This window comes from Bombina bombina, chromosome 1, assembly GCF_027579735.1.
Source record: "Bombina bombina isolate aBomBom1 chromosome 1, aBomBom1.pri, whole genome shotgun sequence".
In the NCBI taxonomy this organism is placed as follows: Eukaryota; Metazoa; Chordata; class Amphibia; order Anura; family Bombinatoridae; genus Bombina; species Bombina bombina.
In genome coordinates, this window is record NC_069499.1 from 1,543,391,023 (window position 1) to 1,543,412,074 (window position 21,052).

General features: G+C 40.7%; 1 protein-coding gene across 1 annotated transcript in view; it reads left to right on the plus strand.

Annotated features, from left to right (window-relative positions):
• MRPL27 (mitochondrial ribosomal protein L27) overlaps positions 1–19,207 on the plus strand; it is a 31,459-nt gene extending 12,252 nt beyond the window's left edge. The window contains exons 2-4 of the mRNA XM_053708859.1: positions 1,045–1,164; positions 18,804–18,871; positions 18,953–19,207. Of these exons, the coding sequence (XP_053564834.1) occupies positions 1,045–1,164; positions 18,804–18,871; positions 18,953–19,159 (395 nt within the window). The 3' untranslated portion in view covers positions 19,160–19,207. The remainder of the gene's footprint in view (positions 1–1,044; positions 1,165–18,803; positions 18,872–18,952) is intronic.
• Positions 19,208–21,052: the final 1,845 nt, after the last annotated feature.

The window sequence follows — 21,052 nt, forward strand, 5'->3', positions numbered from 1 at the left end:
ATATTTGTGCTCCACTGGTAATACTTGTGCATGCAATAGTGTGCTTGTATTTGAAGTGACCCTCACGTTTGCATTGAATGAAAGCTTTGTGCTCAATAGAGTGCACTTCCATAGGCTCCAATGGGAGCCTCGTTCTCATGCCGTGAGACACGGCATGTGAACCTAGCGATACGAAGGGGGTAAGTCGCACAGCGATGGTCAGGAAATGCAATATATAAGTTTATGAATATATACATATATATTTGTGTTTATATGTGAATATACTCATATTAACACATAAATATATATGTATATAAGCATACACATATAGATTTACAGGGAACACACAGTTCCCCATAGACCGCAATTTAAAGGCACTTTTCAGTACCGTTTTCTTTCTAACAACCCACATCCCCTCACTTTTTTAATAAAAAAAAAAAAACTATACCACACTTAAATTTGGGGGCAATTGGGGCACATTTAGAAGATTAACCAGAGATCTGATCTCTGCGCTAATTGCTTCCACAAGCTTGCGGTAGCAATAAAAAACAACTTGTAGCCCATTTACTGGCGTGCAATAACTTAACGCTCCACTTGTAATCTAGTGCATTATGTGGTTCCCTTGCCCTCTACTTGTTAGAGCATTGTGGTAATATTCTGTTGCTAAAGCTGGACATGAATATGATATACAAGGGGTGTCTCACTCTCACAAATGTCACCTTGTGGTTTTGTTATTTTTGTTCCGGGATTTGTCAACCCTGCTTTCACACCAAAAAAGCCTAGTGATTAATCACTCAGTAATTCACTGGCATTGAATCGTTTTAATTTTGTTCCCACTTTTCTTGTTCTTTAATCCAAAACTGAAGCTCTATACAACACTTTATTTTAAAGTTATCAGAGCCCAAAGACATAAACTGAAAATGAAATAGCTTGTATTTTATACCATAAGGACAGTGCGTCAGTGTATTACATACATGTGCTTTAGCTAGTTCTTCTGATATGTACTTGTATGTCAGGTGCTGAGCGATTACTGTGTCACTGACCACGATTATTTTTTCTCATTAGTTGCCCCGTCCCCTCTAAACTTGCTCCTTGTAAGAGGAGCTTCAAAGAAAGCTGGAGGCAGTTCCAGGAACCATGGCGGGAAGAGTCCTGGCAAGCGATACGGCGTCAAGAAATATCAAGGTGAGAAATCCTCCATCTGCTTCAAAGGCCAGTAGTGTAGCCCCCCCTTCTTCTCAGTGTTAGATCTCATCATATTTTCCACAGAACAATAAAGCATCAGGATGGAAAATGCAGACTGCAGTGGAAATTCATAACGTACGCCCACACCGATATAAACAATCACTCACCTGCTATTAGTAGTGCAAAGGTCACATACCTGTAATGATTGTGCACACAGCGCTAGCTGATGTGAACGTGCAGATTTAACCTGGGGTTATGTGATTCTGGCTGCACTCAGTGCCATTAATTGCTCTGTGTTATAGGATTTTTATAGATACAGATCCTTTTTTTAATTTTTTTTCCCCTCTGCAGTTTCAGCCTGTAGTTTATCCTAAGCTTGTATTATGCTATGCTTACATCTCTATTGTTCATATTTAAAGGGACAGGAAACCCCCACATTTTATTTACTGGCAGCTAGATGAACTCAACTAGTCTGCTAATCACAAGAGACACATGTGTGCAGGCACCAATCAGCAGCTAGCTCCCACTAGTGTAGGATATGTGTGTATTCCTTTTCAACAAGGGATACCAAGAGAACAAAGCACATTTGAAAATGGAAGTTAATTTTTTTCTATTGTGATTCAGATAAAGCATGCAATTTTAAGCAACTTTCTAATTTACTCCTATTATCAATTTTTCTTCATTCTCTTGGTATCTTTATTTGAAATGCAAGAATGTAAGTTTAGATGCCGGCCCATTTTTGGTGAACAACCTGGGTTGTCCTTGCTGATTGGTGGATAAGTTCATCCACCAATAAAAAAGTGCTGTCCAGAGTTCTGAACCAAGAAAAAAGCTTAGATGCCTTCTTTTTCAAATAATGATAGCAAGAGAACGAAGAAAAATTGATAATAGAAGTAAATTAGTAAGTTGCTTAAAATTATATGCTCTATCTGAATCATGAAGTGATTCAGATAGAGCATGGAATTTTAAGCAACTTTCTAATTTACTCCTATTATCAAATTCTCTTCATTCTCTTGGTATCTTTATTTTAAATGCAAAAATGTAAATTTAGATACCGGCCCATTTTTGGTGAACAACCTGGGTTGTCCTTGCTGATTGGTGGATAAATTCATCAACCAATAAAAAAGTGCTGTCCAGAGGTCTGGAAAAAAAAGCTTAGATGTCGTCTTTTTCAAATAAAGATAGCAAGAGAATGAAGAAAAATTGATAATAGGAGTAAATTAGAAAGTTGCTTAAAATAACATGCTCTATCAGAATCATGCAAGTTTAATTTTGACTTTCCTATCTGTAATAGTCTACACAATAGATACGAGGCAGGGAATTTCTAGATACCTGGACCTATTGCCCAGTGTCCCTAGGGAGAAACTGATTGTTCTTGCTGACTAGGCCCATGTTTAAGGACCAGTCAACACAGTAGCTTTGCATAATAAACAAATGCAAGATAACAAGACAATGCAATAGCACTTAGTCTGAACTTCAAATGAGCAGTAGATTTTTTTTTTTCTGACAATTTTAAATTGTCTATTTCCGCTCCCCCTGTACCATGTGACAGCCAATCACTAATGCATACACGTACCATGTGACAGCCATCAGCCAATCACAAATGCATACACGTACCATGTGACAGCCATCAGCCAATCACAAATGCATATATGTTTAATCTGTTAATTCTTGCACATGCTCAGTAGGAGCTGATGACTAAAAAAGTTTAAATATAAAAAGACTGTGCACATTTTGTTAATGGAAGTAAATTGGAAAGTTGTTTAAAATTGCTGCTCTGTCTTAATCATGAAAGTGTCATTTTGATTTGAGTGCCCTTTTAAGCAGAAACAAATGTTTGGGGTTGGCTTCATTCAGAGAATGGTATTTGAGAGCTGCGCTATCCTTTTATATGGAACCGTACTGATATAGGACTCTGTGTAAGGCACAGTTGTACCCCTATTAGGTACCTTCCCACCAGACAAGTAATCTTAGCTGTTTACATCAATTGGATTTTTTTCCTTTTTAAAGGGACAGTAAGCACCTTGAATATTTTGTATGAAATGTTTATTTAGGCATAATAGAACAACTTTGCAATATATTTTCATTACTTTGCCCCTTTTCATGTAATTTTAGCTCTGAAAATGGAGCAATTTCTAATACTCAGAACTTGAAATGCACCTGCTGACTCATTGAGGCTAACACTGCTACATATATCTTCCCTAATTGGCTTTAACTGATAACAACTGCAAATAAATGCATTGTATACTAACTTTATGACTGTGGCTAGTCTTGTCTGCAGACTAAAGCCCAGATTGTATTGCAAGCAGAGGCGCTGGTTCTTGGGGGTCTTCCAAAAGTGCCTTTCTGTGTTTTACGATTCTCCCAAATAAGTTGTCTGTATCTGTTTAGAGAATATCACATTGGCATAGTGCTTCCAAACACATAGATAAAATAGTGCAGTATACTCACAGAATAAAATCAGATTAACGCCTCCACAGGTGATTCCACAAAACTAATTTCTTTAAAAATATTGTTGTTTATTTGGCTCAACACGTTTCAATGGGTTTTACCATCTTTTTCAAGAGCTGTTAAAATTTAGTATGGCTTACAAAAAGTAATATGACTTTTTGTAAGCCATACTAAATTTTAACAGCTCTTGAAAAAGACGGTAAATATGTGTTCAGCAACATCTCCTGAGTACATAGATACCACCCATGCATAGGTTTGTCGGGTTGTTTGGAGTTTTGACATGTAGTCAACTTGCGCCCATGTCCTATTTGGGACATTTTTGAAGCCGGCAAATGTATTTTACCCCATCAAACCATATATTTTTGAAAAGTAGACAATCCAGGGTATTTCAAAAGTTGGTATTTTAACACTTTTCATGCACTGATTCTACCACCACTCTTTGTCAAACTTTTGGGTAGTATTTTTTTTGTGTGTGTTTTTTTCACACACATTGTAATTTAGGCATTAATTAACTGATTCTGTTATGTGTCACTGCCAAACACCCCAATATGTGTTTAGCAACATCTCCTGAGTATAGTGATACCACCCATGCATAGGTTTTTTTTTTGGGTGGGGGGGCCTTAAAGGCCAGGAGAGATACTTGTGCATGTCAGTTTATCAACTTGATATATATGTATGCTTGGCGTATTTTTGCATCCCCAAGTTAATGTTACCATCATGAAAGTATATATTTTTATTAAGTAGACATGCCAGGGTATTGTATATGGGGTGTTTTAAATTCCTTCCCCCAACCATTGTGGTAATAACATTTCAGAGACAGTGCATGGTGGTAATTTTTTAATTCTGCGTTTTGATTTTAGCCAGCCGGTTATATGTTACTGCCAGAAAACTTTTTTTAACTTTTTAAAGAACAAATGTGCAGGTATCAAATGCACCTTTAGCGGCAATCTTTAAACTAACTCCTGCAAAAAGAAACTAACTGGACATTTGGGGGAAGGAAACTGACTAACTAAAAATTTGCCGCTTTCAAAAGACACAATGTAAAAAAAATGAGGGGGGGCGGAACTAGCATCGGAACTGAGCGATCGCACAACACTACAGCTCTGTACACAATACCAGCCTATTTGTATAATAGACCGCTCAGGTAAACTTATATTTCTAATTAAGTGGGGCTTAACTATTAGGGAGTCAACCCAGCAAGCTAGGTCCTTAGCAAGATGCCGGCATATATCATGTTAAAGAAGAGTTCACTGCAGAAGCCACTGGGAAGCGGCCATCTTTATATCCATGTGGCGTAGGACAACTCTTACAATCCAAGATTTACTCTCCCTATACTACTAAGAAACTGGTCCTTAGTAGCCACCATGGAAGAGATCTACAATGTTATAGATGTATTGTTATTGGACCTAAAGAGAGCTCCTTATTCTAGTTACGGACCGTTTATCTCCTCAAGTCTCCTCCAGCAAAGACGGAGAGAGTCTGATGACGGCACCATCATTTATTATTAAAGATAGAGAGGAAAAGAGGCAGAAGGCCTTGAAACCACGACACTTGCCGCTTATTACACCCCCCGGACATCCAAGTGACAGGAGACCAGCCCTATCTGAGCCTCGGCAAATTAAAGACACGGTAAGCACCCGCATGACTGCACTGAAAATCACTGATACGAAGAGCGCTCCTGGAGTCTTAAGTGATCCTTCATGCAACCATAGGGAGCCGTTCCAGCTTACCTTACAAGGGGATCATAGAATCCACTGCACTGCCGTCAAATGGGTCTTAGGGGCGCAAAACTGGGGAATAATGGTTATGGTTTTTGAGCCTTGGACACGGTCTACACTGGTGTGTATGAACGGTATTCAATTTGGCAGTTACTGGGACACTCTTGAAACACCTAGATCGGCCCTAGATGATGAGGACCTACACATGATCTGGAGAATTGGCCGGGAAGACCAATTGACAATTTTGGGGAGGTATCCCAAAGCTGGAATAGGCTAAACATGGACTGAGTTTGACTTAGAACCACTAGACAGGCTGGCAGACTATCCTACATCGTCTTGGGACATGACCTATCTATACAGTTTACATTGCAGGTGCATAGTCTCTTACACTCCTGATAATGAGACTTTTCTATAGATACACAGTTAACTTCTGTTTGCTAGTTTTACAGTTAATGGGACTCAAATATATTCATATGTCTGTTGGTACTGTTCAATATTTACTAATGTATACATACCATATGCTATGGAAAAGTTATAATTTAAAGGTGGAGCTATACTTGTTGATGTTCAGCATATAACCCTGTTTATACCAATATGCCAGGTTATGTTTGTTTCATATCTAGCAGTTTATTATGTTTATATCGACCTAAGTCAGGGCCCCGGTTTTAGTCCTAGGTTTAATGGGCTCTCTTGGATCAGCTATAAAGATAAGCTCACTAATTTTACTAACCTAGCCCTACACACAGCAAACACAATATTTTGAATAGTGTGGCTTTTCTACAAGGATATAACATCATCCTTCTGCCCATTTTGTTTGACTGCTTGCGGCCGGAGCAGTTATATATGACTATACAAGAATGTATCCCTCTCCTACAAATAGGCAGATCTTATACAAAAAATACTGAAGCCCTGTGAGCCATATATGTTCTATGTTTTGCTGACAAGTCTAGATATGAGTTATGTAAGTATTTGCTATAATATGTCCTACTTGCTTTCTCCATTGGCTGATCCTGCAATACATGATGAATATACTCCTCTATAAGAAATAGTATTACCGGTATAAAGTAGTGAGCCCCCTACATTGCGGCTGACTCAGTTTCCCCCCCATAGTTTACTGGTTAAACTAGGGAAAATGTATCCTACTTATGATCTATATCCCCAAAGTATTGATATGTTATGTTCACTTCACCATAGAAGTAATTGATGGTCCCTATCCCAATTAATAAAGTAAAATTAGGTTCTATAATATAGGTTCTTGCATATAAGTTTAAGGCGCCTTTCTAGACAACTTGTAAAATGTCAGCTGTTTTAGCTATATTCAATTTATTAATCTACTGTAAGCACTATAATTCTAGATCCTACATTCCCTCTGCATATGCTTTAGAAGTCATTTATTGTATTATAGCTGGTGTATTTCAGTGTGTTAAAATATATTGGATTGGCGATATTTTATATCTCATCCATATCTATGTAAGAACATATCTCTCATGTTGTATGTACAAAACAACCTCAATAAAAAAAAATCAGCAAAAAAGAAAAAAGAGGAACAAGTATTATAAAAAACAAAATTTATGCTTACCTGATAAATTTTTTTCTTTTGCGATGTACCGAGTCCACAGATTAATCCTTACTTGTAGGATAATGTCCTTCCTGACAGGAAGTAGCAAAGAGAGCAGCAGGGCTGTCTGTATAGCTCCCCCCTTAACTCCACCCCCCAGTCATTCGACCGAAGGCCAAGGAAGAAAAGGAGAAACTAAGGTGCAGAGGTGACTGAAGTTACATAAAAAAAATACTATCTGTCTTGAATAGACAGGGCGGGCCGTGGACTCGGTACATCGCAAAAGAAAGAAATTTATCAGGTAAGCATAAATTTTGTTTTCTTTTGCATGATGTACAGAGTCCACGGATTCATCCTTACTTGTGGGATACCAATACCAAAGCTTTAGGACACGGATGAAGGAAGGGACAAGACAAAAACCTAAACGGAAGGCACCACTGCTTGCAAAACCTTTCTCCCAAAAATAGCCTCCGAAGAAGCAAAAGTATCAAATTTGTAAAATTTTTAAAGGGTATGAAGCGAAGACTAAGTCGCAGCCTTACAAATCTGTTCAACAGAAGCATCATTTTTAAAAGCCCATGTGGAAGCGACCGCTCTAGTAGAATGAACTGTAATCCTTTCAGGAGGCTGCTGTGCAGCAGTCTCATAAGCCAAATGGATGATGCTTTTCAGCCAAAAGGAAAGAGAAGTCGCCGTAGCCTTTTGACCCCTACGCTTTCCAGAATAGACAACAAAGAAGATATTTGACGAAAATCTTTCGTTGCCTGCAAGTAAAATTTTCAAAGCACGAACCATGTCCAAGTTGTGCAACAGACATTCCTTCTTACAAGAAGGAATAGGACACAGAGAAGGAACAACAATTTCCTGATTGATATTCCTGTTAGTAACAACCTTAGGTAGGAACCCAGGCTTGGTACGCAAAACCACCTTATCAGCATGGAACACAAGATAAGGTGAGTCACATTGTAATGCAGATAGTTCAGAAACTCTTCGAGCTGAAGACATAGCAACTAGGAACAAAACTTTCCAAGATAAAAGCTTAATATCTATGGAATGCATGGGGTCAAACGGAACCCCCTGAAGAAATCTAAGAACTAAATTTAGACTCCATGGCGGAGCAACAGGTTTAAACACAGGCTTAATTCTAGCTAAAGCCTGACAAAAAGCCTGAACGTCTGGAACATCTGCCAGACGCTTGTGCAACAAAATAGACAGAGCAGATATCTGTCCCTTTAGGGAACTAGCTGACAATCCTTTCTCCAATCCCTCTTGGAGAAAAGACAAAATCCTAGGAATCGTGATTTTACTCCAGGAGAAGCCTTTGGATTTGCACCAAAAAAGATATTTACGCCATATCTTATGATAGATTTTCCTGGTAACAGGCTTTCGAGCCTGAATCAAGGTATTTATGACTGACTCAGAGTCAAACCCCGCTTTGATAGAATCAAGCGTTCAATCTCCAAGCAGTCAGTTGCAGAGAAATTAGATTTGGATGCTTGAATGGACCTTGAATCAGAAGGTCCTGTCTCAATGGCAGAGACCATGGTGGAAGAGATGACATGTCCACCAGGTCGGCATACCAAGTCCTGCGTGGCCACGCAGGCGCTATCAAAATCACTGATGCTCTCTCCTGCTCAGACGTGGAAGGAGAGGGAAAGGTGGAAACACATAAGCCAGGTTGAACGACCAGGGTACTGCTAGAGCATCTATCAGTACAGCCTGAGGATCCCTTGACCTGGAGCCATAACAAGGAAGTTTGGCGTTCTGACGAGACGCCATCAGATCCAATTCTGGTGTGCCCCATAGCCGAACCAGCGGAGCAAACACCTCCGGATGAAGTTCCCATTCCCCCAGATGAAAAGTCTGACGACTTAGAAAATCTGCCTCCCAGTTCTCTACACCTGGGATATAGATCGCTGACAGATGGCAAGAGTGAGCCTCTGCCTATTGGATTATCCTTGAGACCTCTATCATCGCTAAGGAACTCTTTGTTCCGCCCTGATGATTGATATAAGCCACAGTCGTGATGTTGTCCGACTGAAACCTGATGAATCTGGCCGAAGCCAGCTGAGGCCATGCCTGGAGAGCATTGAATATCGCTCTTAATTCCAGAATATTTATCGGTAGGAGAGCCTCCTCCCGAGTCCACAAACCCTGAGCTTTCAGGGAATTCCAGACTGCACCCCAGCCCAGAAGGCTGGCGTCTGTCGTCGCAATAACCCATTCTGGCCTGCGGAAACACATTCCCTGGGACAGATGATCCTGTGACAACCACCAAAGAGAGTCTCTGGTCTCTTGATCCAGATTTATCTGAGGAGATAAATCTGCATAATCCCCATTCCACTGTTTGAGCATGCATAGTTGCAGTGGTCTGAGATGCAAGCAAGCAAACGGAACTATGTCCATTGCCGCTACCATTAGTTCTATTACCTCCATACACTGAGCCACTGACGGCCGCGGAATGGAGTGAAGAGCTCGGCAGGTGGACAAAATCTTTGATTTTCTGACCTCCGTCAGAAATATTTTCATGTCCACTGAGTCTATCAGAGTCCATAGAAATGAAACTCTTGAGAGGGGGGAAAGAGAACTTTTTTTTTTTTTATGTTCACCTTCCACCCGAGAGATCTTAGAAAGGCCAACACTAAGTCCGTGTGAGACTTGGCTAGTTGGAAGGTCGACGCTTGAAATAGAATGTCGTCTAGATATAGCGCCACTGCTATGCCCCGTGGCCTTAGAACCGCCAGAAGGGACCCTAGCACCTTTGTGAAGATTCATGGCGCCGTGGCCAACCCGAAAGGAAGAGCCACAAACTGATAATGCTTGTCCAGAAAGGCGAACCTGAGGAACTGGTGATGATCTTTGTGGATAGGAATGTGTAGATACGCATCCTTTAAGTCCACGGTGGTCATATATTGACCCTCCTGGATCAATGGTAAGATGGTCCGAATGTTCTCCATCTTGAAGGATGGAACTCTTAGGAATTTGTTTAGGATCTTGAGATCTAGAATTGGTCTGAAGGTTCCCTCCTTTTTTGGGAACCACAAACAGATTGGAGTAGAAACCTTGCCCCTGTTCTGCTTTCGGAACTGGGCAGATCACTCCCATGGTAAAAAGGTCTTCTACACAGCGTAAGAACGCCTCTCTTTTTGTCTGGTTTACAGACAATTGAGAAAGATGGACTCTCCCCCTTGGAGGAGAATCTTTGAAATCTAGAAGATACCCCTGGGTTACAATTTCTACGGCCCAGGAGTCCTGAACGTCTCTTACCCAGGCCTGAGCAAAGAGAGAGAGTCTGCCCCCTACTAGATCCTGTCCCGGATCGGGGGCTACCCCTTCATGCTGTCTTAGTGGCAGCAGCAGGCTTTTTGGCCTGTTTACCCTTGTTCCAAGCCTGGTTAGGTCTCCAGGTTGGTTTGGATTGAGCAAAGTTCCCCTCTTGCTTTGCAGCAGGGGAAGTGGAAGCGGGACCACCCTTGAAGTTTCGTAAGGAACGAAAATGATTTTGTTTGGTCCTTGTCTTCTTCGACTTATTTTGAGGGAGGGCATGACCCTTCCCCCCCCCCCCCCCAGTGATGTCCGAAATGATCTCTTTCAGTGCAGGCCACAATAGGGTCTTACCTTTTGAAAGGGATGGTCAAAAGCTTAGATTTAGATGACAGCTGACCTGGACTTAAGTCATAACGCTCTAAGCGCTAAAAACCTGAATTCTTAGCCGCTAATTTAGCAAGATGAAAAGCGGCGTCTGTAATAAAAGAATTAGCCAACTTAAGAGCCTTAATTCTGTCCAAAATATCATCTAGTGGGGTCTCCATCTGAAGAGCCTCTTCTAGAGCCTCCAACCAAAAGACAGCCGCAGTGGTTACAGGAACAATGCACGCTATAGGTTGAAGAAGAAAACCTTGATGAACAAAAATTTTCTTTAGGAGACCCTCTAATTTTTTTATCCATAGGATCAATGAAAGCACAACTGTCTTCAATAGGTATAGTTGTACGCTTAGCCAGGGTAGAAATAGCTCCCTCCACCTTAGGGACCGTCTGCCATGAGTCTTTTATGGTGTCAGAAATGGGGAAACATTTTCTTAAAAACAGGAGGGGGAGAGAACAGAATACCTGGTCTATCCCACTCCTTAGTAACAATGTTCGAAATCCTCTTTGGGACCAGAAAAACATCAGTGTAAACAGGAACCTCTAAATATTTGTCCATTTTACACAATTTCTCTGGAAGTACAATAGGGTCACAATCATCCAGAGTAGCTAAAACCTCCCTGAGCAATAAGCGGAGGTGTTCTAGCTTAAATTTAAATTCCGTCATATCTGAATCTGTCTGAGGGAACATCTTTCTTGAATCAGAAATCTCTCCCTCAGACAGCAAATCTCTCATCCCTACTTTAGAACATTGTGAGGGAATATCGGATACGGCCACTAAAGCGTCAGAAGGCTCAGCATTTGTTCTTAACCCAGAGCTACTGCGCTTCCCTTGCAACCCAGGCAGTTTAGATAAAACCTCTGTGAGGGTAGTATTCATAACTGAAGCCATATCTTGCAAGGTGAAAGAATTAGACGCGCTAGAAGTACTTGGCGTCGCTTGTGCGGGCGTTACCGGTTGTGACACTTGGGAATAACTAGATGGCAAAACCTGATTTCCTTCTGTCTGAGAATCATCTAATGCCAAACTTTTATAAGTCAAAATATGCTGTTTGCAATTTATAGACATATCAGTACAAGTGGGACACATTCTAAGAGGGGGTTCCACAATGGCTTCTAAACAAATTGAACAATGAGTTTCCTCAGTGTCAGACATGTTTAACAGACTAGTAATAAAGCAAGCAAGCTTGGAAAACACTTTATTTAATGAAAAAAAACACAATTTGCAAAAACGGTACTGTGCCTTTAAGAGAAAAAAAGGCATACACAAACTGCAAAACAGGTTAAAATTGCTTCAATTTTACTGAAATTTTAACAGTGTACCCACTAAGCTTTAGAAGGATTCCACCACAGGTTAATAAGCAATAGACCCCCAAATGAAAAAAACGGATTGAAATTTGTCTAAAACGGGTTAAAAACCCCTATAAGCACCTTGCCACAGCTCTGCTGTGGCCCTACCTGCCTTTAAGAACGATAATATGGGGTTAAAGCTTCGAATAGGCCCTCAGAAGATTAATAGGACCTCAGGAAAAGTTGCTTGCTGCTTGTCTGTATAACTAAATACATACCCCGCCCACCTCACTCAATGTTGCTGGGGCCTACACAAATCTAACAAACCTAGTTTGAAAACCATGTGGGTTATAACAACCCCAAAAAGCCAAATGTCCCCTCAAGCAAACGTCCCATAAATATAAAAAACGTTACTCCCAGAACACACAAACGTTTGTCCCAATTTTTCATAAACAAACTGAGTGCCCAAAAAAGCCCTTTATGCAAGCTAGTAAAGCCTCTTTCACACTAGGATTACTGCTTACCCTTCCCCTAATGGGGATACTGTCAGCCTTTCTGAGTTAACACAGTCTCTGCAGAAAAATGACTGAACATACCTCATTGTTGTATAGCAAGAACCGTTCCTCACACTGAAGTTTTCTTGTACTCCTCAGCTTCTGTGGGAACAGCAGTGGACCTTAGTTACAAATGCTAAGATCATCATCCTCCAGGCAGAAATCTTCATCTATGTCCTGCCTGAGAGTAAATAGTACAACACCGGTACCATTTAAAAATAACAAACTCTTGATTGAAGATAAAATAAAAACTAACAGTTTAACACACCTTCTCTTTACCCTTCCTGCTTAGAGCCAGCAAAGAGAATGACTGGGGGTGGAGTTAAGGGGGGAGCTATATAGACAGCTCTGCTGTGGTGCTCTCTTTGATACTTCCTGTCAGGAAGGACAATATCCCACAAGTAAGGATGAATCCGTGGACTCGGTACATCATGCAAAAGAAAAGGTACATTCTGTGTTGTAGAGCTTAACCCCTTAGTGACCAGAGCACTTTTCCATTTTCTGTCCGTTTGGGACCAAGGCTATTTTTACATTTTTGCGGTGTTTGTGTTTAGCTGTAATTTTCTTCTTACTCATTTACTGTACCCACACATATTATATACCGTTTTTCTCGCCATTAAATGGACTTTCTAAAGATACCATTATTTTCATCATATCTTATAATTTACTATAAAAAAAATGATAAAATATGAGGAAAAATGGAAAAAAACACACTTTTTCTAACTTTGACCCCCAAAATCTGTTACATATCTAAAACCACCAAAAAACACCCATGCTAAATAGTTTCTAAATTTTGTCCTGAGTTTAGAAATACCCAATGTTTACATGTTCTTTGCTTTTTTTGCAAGTTATAGGGCCATAAATATAAGTAGCACTTTGCTATTTCCAAACCATTTTTTTCCAAAATTAGCGCTAGTTACATTAGAACACTGATATCTTTCAGGAATCCCTGAATATCCCTTGACATGTATATATTTTTTTTTTGTAGACATCCCAAAGTATTGATCTAGGCCAATTTTGGTATATTTCATACCACCATTTCACCGCCAAATGCGATCAAATACAAAAAATTGTTCACTTTTTCACAAATTTTTTCACAAACTTTAGGTTTCTCACTGAAATCATTTACAAACAGCTTGTGCAATTATGGCATAAATGGTTGTAAATTCTTCTCTGGGATCCCCTTTGTTCAGAAATAGCACACATATATGGCTTTGGCGTTGCTTTTTGGTAATTAGAAGGCCGCTAAATGCCACTGCGCACCACAAGTGTATCATGCCCAGCAGTTAAGGGGTTAATTAGGGAGCTTTTAGGGAGCTTGTAGGGTTAATTTTAGCTTTAGTGTAGTGTAGTAGACAACCCCAAGTATTGATCTAGGCACATTTTGGTATATTTCATGCCACCATTTCACCGCCAAATGCGATCAAATTAAAAAAAACGTAAAATTTTTCACAATTTTAGGTTTCTCACTGAAATCATTTACAAACAGCTTGTGCAATTATGGCACAAATGGTTGTAAATGCTTGTCTGGGATCCCCTTTGTTCAGAAATAGCAGACATATATGACTTTGGCGTTGCTTTCTGGTAATTAGAAGGCCACTAAATCCTGTTGCGCCTCACACGTGTATTATGGCTAGCAGTGAAAGGGTTAATTAGGGAGTTTGTAGGGAGCTTGCAGGGTTAATTTTAGCTTTAGTGTAGAGATCAGCCTCCCATCTGACACATCCCACCCCCTGATCCCTCCCAAACAGCTCCCTTCCCTCCCCCACCCCACAATTGTCCCCGCCATCTTAAGTACTGGCAGAAAGTCTGCCAGTACTAAAATAAAAGGGTTTTTTAAAAAAAATGAATTTTTTTTTTAGCATATTTACATATGCTACTGTGTAGGATCCCCCCCTTAGCCCCCAACCTCCCTGATCCCCCCCAAAACCGCTCTCTAACCCTCCCCTCTGCCTTATTGGGGGCCATCTTGGGTACTGGCAGCTGTCTGCCAGTACCCAGTTTACAATAAAAAAATGCTTTTTTTTTTGTTTTTTTTGGTTTTTTTCTGTAGTGTAGCTTCCCCCCCCCCCCACCCCCCACAGACTAACCCCCACCACCTTGCTTATTGTTTAACATTTTTTTTTTAATATATTTTTTATTTCCCATTTTCTGTAGTGTAGCGGTTCCCACCCGCTCCCTCCCCGTGCACGCGCCCGCCCCCACCCTCCCGTGCACGCGCGCGCGCCCGTGCGCGCCCCCAGCCACCCCCGCCCACGATCCCGCCCCCCTTCACATCCACATGGCCATCGATGGCCGCCACCCGCCTCCCGGTCTGGCTCCCACCCACCAACGCAGGTAGCCACCGATCTCCGGTGCAGAGAGGGCCACAGAGTGGCTCTCTCTGCACCGGATGACTTAAAAACGTTATTGCAGGATGCCTCCATATCGAGGCATCACTGCAATAACCGGAAAGCAGCTGGAAGCGAGCAGGATCGCTTCCAGCTGCTTTCCACACTGAGGACGTGCAGGGTACGTTCTCAGGCATTAACTGCCTTTTTTCTGAGGACGTACCCTGCACGTCCTCAGTCGTTAAGGGGTTAAAACAAGTTCCAAAACGCAGTCCAGGTTTTGAAGGGCAATCGGGACAGTAAAAGGGGGTGTCTGTCCTTTTTCCCTTTTTTGTAACAGACTCTGCAACGTTTCTGGGGATTGGCTTTTTTTTCAGTTGGTGGTTTCCTGAAAATTAAATGTGTTGCCCCAATTCTGGACTCCTCTAGCACTTGTTGGAACTTGACCATCTTCATAAATTGTTAAAATCAGATTGAGCTGAAATTGGAGAGAGGTTTTTCCTGGATTCATTTTTTAAAAAGTAAAAATGAATTGTGTGTTGCTACTTGCATAAGAGCCACCTTTTTTATACCAGGCTTTTGTTTTTCATAGGATCAGATATGGCTGCATCAGCTGATCAGCCAAATCAAAACCCCCCATGTGCCTGTTATAAGCCCTGATGCAAACAGGTTTGGTCTGTACTCTGCCTCGGACAGTGACGTCTGACATTGTTTTGTCATGGATGGTGGTTATCACGTTTACATCCTTCCTGTCCTTAAATTTTATTGCTAACACTACAGGTTTGCGCAGAGCTTTGCATGCTCCTTCTTTTTTTTTTTTTTTTTTTTTTTTTTTTAATTTGGCCTGTATGAGAGTTCTGGGGAAATCTTTGGAATTTCTTTGCACAGTGCCGCAGGCCAGTGTCTGCAAACCATAAACTGTTTGAAAAAAACGGACACTGCTATAGAAATTGTCCACATAAAGGTGGTAACCTTTATTGAACAAGGGCATCAGTAGGTCCCAAACTATTTTCCCACTTGTCCCCAGAAAGTCAGGACAGCCAGGAGGGTCCAGTTGACAGTCTTCCCCTCATATACACGAAAGATATGGCGTAAATATCTGTTTTAGGGGAGATTAGGATTCAAACAGTACATCCCCTTAAAGCGCTCTAGATATGGTGTAAAATTCTATAAACTTTACGAGAGCGAAAGCAGCTATATATAGCCACTTTCACTCTCGCAAAGTTTATAGAATTTTACGCCATATCTAGAGCGCTTTGAGGGGGATGTACTATTTGAATCCTAATCTCCCTTTGTATTTCATTAGCAATTCATCAATCAATATTTTGTTGGGGGGTATAAACTTCAGAAAATCTTTTTTGAAGATAGGCTTTATAAAATATGCCCACTGGTAGACCATCATATTGGGGGTAATTTCTGGGATGACAGAGGGTATTGTCATTGAAGTGTAAAAAGCGGAGCAGCAACTCATATCTTGCTCTAGACATGGTTTGCGAGTACACTGGGTTAGAACAGATAGGGTTGGTGCTCCAGTAAGAATGAATTGATGGCTTCTTTATAATCCCCATGAGCATAGTAAGAGCCCAGAACCAGGGACATCTGTGGGATGCCAAGCATGTTCCCTGACTACATAGCTACCCTGATAGGTATTATTAGTAGCATATAGATTAGTCTGGGAAGCAATCTCCTCCCAGATGGTATTCCCTAAAAATAACTCGCTATATTGCATAGGGGAGAAGTCATGCACATTGACATTAATGCCTGCGTTGGCACTAAAAGGGGGGGATGTTGGGCTCAGCTAACTGTGGAGGTACCCACTCCTCCACATTCGACGTTGTAGGGGAAGCACAGCTTCTTTTTGCAGCCGGCTCACACACAATGTGTCACTAGACGTGTCAGAAAACTGACCTGGGTCAAAATCAGACGCAGTGTCAGTGGCATCAGAGTCTGATGCCAAGAAGGCATATGCCTCCTCCAAATTGTACCTGCGCTGCATATTTCACCAACACACTATGTAACTACCTATCTAACTTACTAAACTAACAAATTACTAACACACAAATTTTTATTTTTATTTTTTACAATCTACCTAACCCTATGCTAAACAGGCTAAAACTACCTAATACACAGCTTTTTAACAAAAAATAACCCTTATGGGCAAAAATAAATACAGACAGTACAAATGCGCTGCTGTAACAGGATTTGGCAGAGAAGGGGTTAAAAAGGAATTGTATTGATTTTTGACACTTTTTTTTCACAGGTTCTGGAACACTTCTGGCAACAAACTATCACTGATCTCTGTCTCTCCCTCTCAAAACGCTACAGTGGAGAGAGGGGCAGAGATCACTGTCAGAGTGAGTGTTTGTAACACCCACTTTTACAGCAGCCAATAATGAGCAAACAAGTGTCGCTCAAACATAATAATTGGCTGTTACCATCTACCTCACATGCCTGGCAGATAGTAACAGTGGTATTTCGGCAGAGTCGATCTCTAATCGCTCCCGCTGCTCGTTTTAAGTCCTGACAGTTCAGGACCGTCATCCGTCCTCAAGGGGATGTTTCTGATGACGGTCCTGAACAGTCATCGGTCCTCAAGGGGTTAAAAGGGACAGGAAAGACAACATTTTTCTTTTGTGATTCGGGCAGAGCATGCAGTTTAAAAAAAAAAATCTAATTTACTTCTATTTTCAACTTTGCTTTATTCTCCCGTTATTCTCTGTTGGTAGCGTGGAATTTCTGAAGCGCTACAAGGCAGGAAACACTGCTGCCACCTAGTGTTCTTGCAAATGTATAACACTGTTTTACTGTTAAAATGATTTATTCTTGCAAAACTGCTGCCATATAGTGCTTTAGACACATGCATGCTCCCGAGTCTAGCTACCTGCCTTTCAACAAAGGATACCAAGAGAAGTAAATCGGAAAGTTGTTTTATTTTTCCCCTTTTTTTCATTTTACACATCTGAATCATGAGAGAAATTCTTGCAGTTTTAGGTCCCTTTTAACTTTATTTTATAATGCAGCTTTCTTTGTAAAGACCTCTTGAAAGTTTAAGTAATAAATAAAGTAGAAAGGATATGAGAGATAATATTTATAAAATGACTTTAGTAGCTAAGACTGATTACTGACCTGCGCAAGCGTTATAATATTGTACCCTGTGTTACAAGTAACATTCTCACTAGCAGCACGGTAAGTGTAAGATCACCCTGTAGGCTTGCACATAACTCACAACTAAGGCTCTCTCAATTCCCAATATGTACAATGCACAGAACACTGATCAGTACAGATAAGTGACATTAAAGGGGTGTTTAACATTCATTTTACAAAAGCACTAAACTGTGTCTTATACTTAATAGATATAATTGCAATATGTATATTCATGTATTTAAATGGATTTTCCTGTTTTTTTACACTACATTTATGCAGTGTCCTTTGCCTCCTGTCACAAGGAGGAGGGGCCTCTGCAGGAAAGTGTATCTTAGCTAAATGTCATAAAATCTCTAGGCTGATTACTATTAAGTGAATAGACTAGATAACAGGGAGTCAGACTTGCTCATGCCTAGATCAGTTAGAATGTAATCTAAGTATCAAAAATGAATATCACACTGGGGGCAGGGCTACACTGAGAATTTCTAAGTTTTCATTATGCAATAAAACAAGTAAGTTGTTTGCTGTTTTTTCACAATCTGTTTCTTTTTATGTTTTCTTTGATTTAACATATTAGTTTTTACTTAAGGAGGATGGTTTAATATTCCTTTAAGCAGGAACAGTTTCTCAGCAATAATAAGACCGCAAATGGCCACAGTGTAACACAATATCCTTTTAAGTCCAACGTTGTCGGTGCCTATTGTCTGTGTGTGATGTAGAAATGTTTGTTTATTCCCTATTTTTACATAAGGGGCACTTTGTCTGTAGCTGTGGTCTATTTATTCATTTTGTATTATTTATAATATAGTTGTTGGTATTATTATAATACTGTGTTTATTATGTATTGCACTTTCTCTTATGCAGTTTCTCTGTTACTACTTTGTTTTGTTGCTCTCATTTAACCCTTTCTTTGCCAGCACTTATCTTTCACCATCTTTCTCTCCTGCAGGAGAATTCGTTCATGCTGGGAACATTCTTGCCACCCAGCGTCTGATGCGTTGGCATCCTGGCTCCCAGGTTAGTGCCCACTTTCTCTCTGTAGTGGTGTTTTCCTAATGGCAACTTAAGCAATAAACTCACTTGTTGCTCTACTTGTAGGTGGGCATCGGCCGCAACAATACTCTCTTTGCGTTGGAGGATGGAATTGTCCGCTACACCAAGGAAGTGTATATCCCTCCCCCTTACAGCACCGAAACTGAGAACGTTATTTGCCAGTTGCCTGTGGGCGCTGTTCTGTACAAGACTTTTATTAACGTTATTCCCACACGGCAGAATAGCCAGTTCCAACTTGTAGACATGATGTGAGACAACGCTTTTGTGTAAATAACTTTTTAATAAATTATCATAGCAGTATCTTCAGTGTTATTAATACAGCAGTATCTAATATGTGATGACACAGCGAAGTTATAATGTTAGTAACTCCAGTCTCGCCCCTTGCCTGCCAGAGAAGGCTGTAGCATTGCTTTGTAACTTTCTCTGGCAGCTGAACGTTTAATGCAGCTTTATGAAAAGGTAGGTAGTGTAGTATATTCACTTTTGGATGGGTACTACACCTCCACGGATTGGTTCATCTCTTGGCACCTGCCCTGTCCAAAACCTACACAGCGGGTGACATGAAATCTGTCGCTGTGCCTCTCCACACAGACCAAGTCATGCGCCAACCAGTCTGTGTGCCATGTCTGGCAGATCTTGGTCAATCCTTACACTGTTTGGAGACCCATGCCCACAGTATATGGTGTCCTGAAAATGCCATGCTTTGCTTCTCACCCACATGACCAACATGACCAGTTTCTTTAGTACGCCAGCAGTTCCAAATCCACTGTAAGTCGCGTCTAGTGGCCGTGGAGCCCGGTTACACAGTTGTGTTGTGTCCAGTCTGCAGTAGCATGCTCTCACACACAATATGGCGGCGGCGGCGGAGTTCTGACTGATTCTGCATAGCTTGGAGGGGCCTGCGCAAAAAATAGATTAAAACATTGGTAAATAAAGAGCAGGTATCCAAAATCCAAACTTTTCAGCTTTAATATTTTTCCCGCCTGTAAGTCGCAATCTGCTCTGCCTGTGTCATTGTTTTGCTTTTTGTGTGTGATTACAGTACTGTTCTATCTTTCTGTTGGTGCTATGTATACACAAGTACTAACAATGTATATAAAACTACCTTTAGGTTACATGTGTATGCTGTATTACGACACGTAAATAATGACATAATATATTGTTGTTTACAATTTGGTCCTATCCCCTCTCCAAACTGTTCTATTTTAAAGATGCAAATATTCCTAAATCCAAACCTATATATGTGTGTGTGTGTGTGTGTGTAGGAAAATGACAAAGGGCTTTTTTCACCCTTGTTTGTATCTGTGTGTTTATTTGAAGGCTGCATTGTGTTGCTGTAGGTTAGGGACTCGGGGAGGAAGAGACCTTGATATGGTCTTGAGCCTATCACCATTTGGCCAAATGCTGTAACTCTTCCATTTTGCTTTTAATCTAGCTATGTGCTTGCAAGAGAGTGCCAAACTTTTTATGTGTTTTAATCATTTTGTTTTGTAATTTTCCTTATGGGCTTTGCCCTCAGGCTTTTCTGGGGTTATCTGCCTGAGTCACTAAAAGCTGTGCAGCTGGCTGTGAGTGCTGGTGAGCACTCAGAGCTGTGGGTTTTGCAGCGTCATGGGATGGGTACCCTGTCTGGTTTGAGAGTGCAGTACATTTCCGTAAATAACATTTTTTAGTGTTCATAACCCCACACAGTTCTAGATAGTACTCCGGTTGGTGCAATATATTTTCTTTATGGTGCCAGGAAAATAATGCCATAGTATCAGTCCTTCCAGTTAACATGGATGTATAATTATTAACTAGGTGAGGTGAGTAAACAAGTTTAGACTTTGGGCCCAATTTTGACAACATTTTTCCACAGACGCAGGACAATTTAAGTATTTTTACTATATAGATAAGACTGCGCTGTGCATTATAAATTCGTCTGCTTTGATCTGTGATTAAGGAAGCGTACTAGCATTCATGATGTAATGCACCGAGTTACAAATACTCTGAATAGAGCAGTATAGGGGCAATAAATGCCGACATTTTCTATTAAACAAGTAACTTTAGGGATCTTACGTTTTACTTACAGCACATACAGCCCATAGATTTACACTGTAACAGCAGGTGTTTGTTTTATTCTAAATGAAACTATACAGCAGTGAA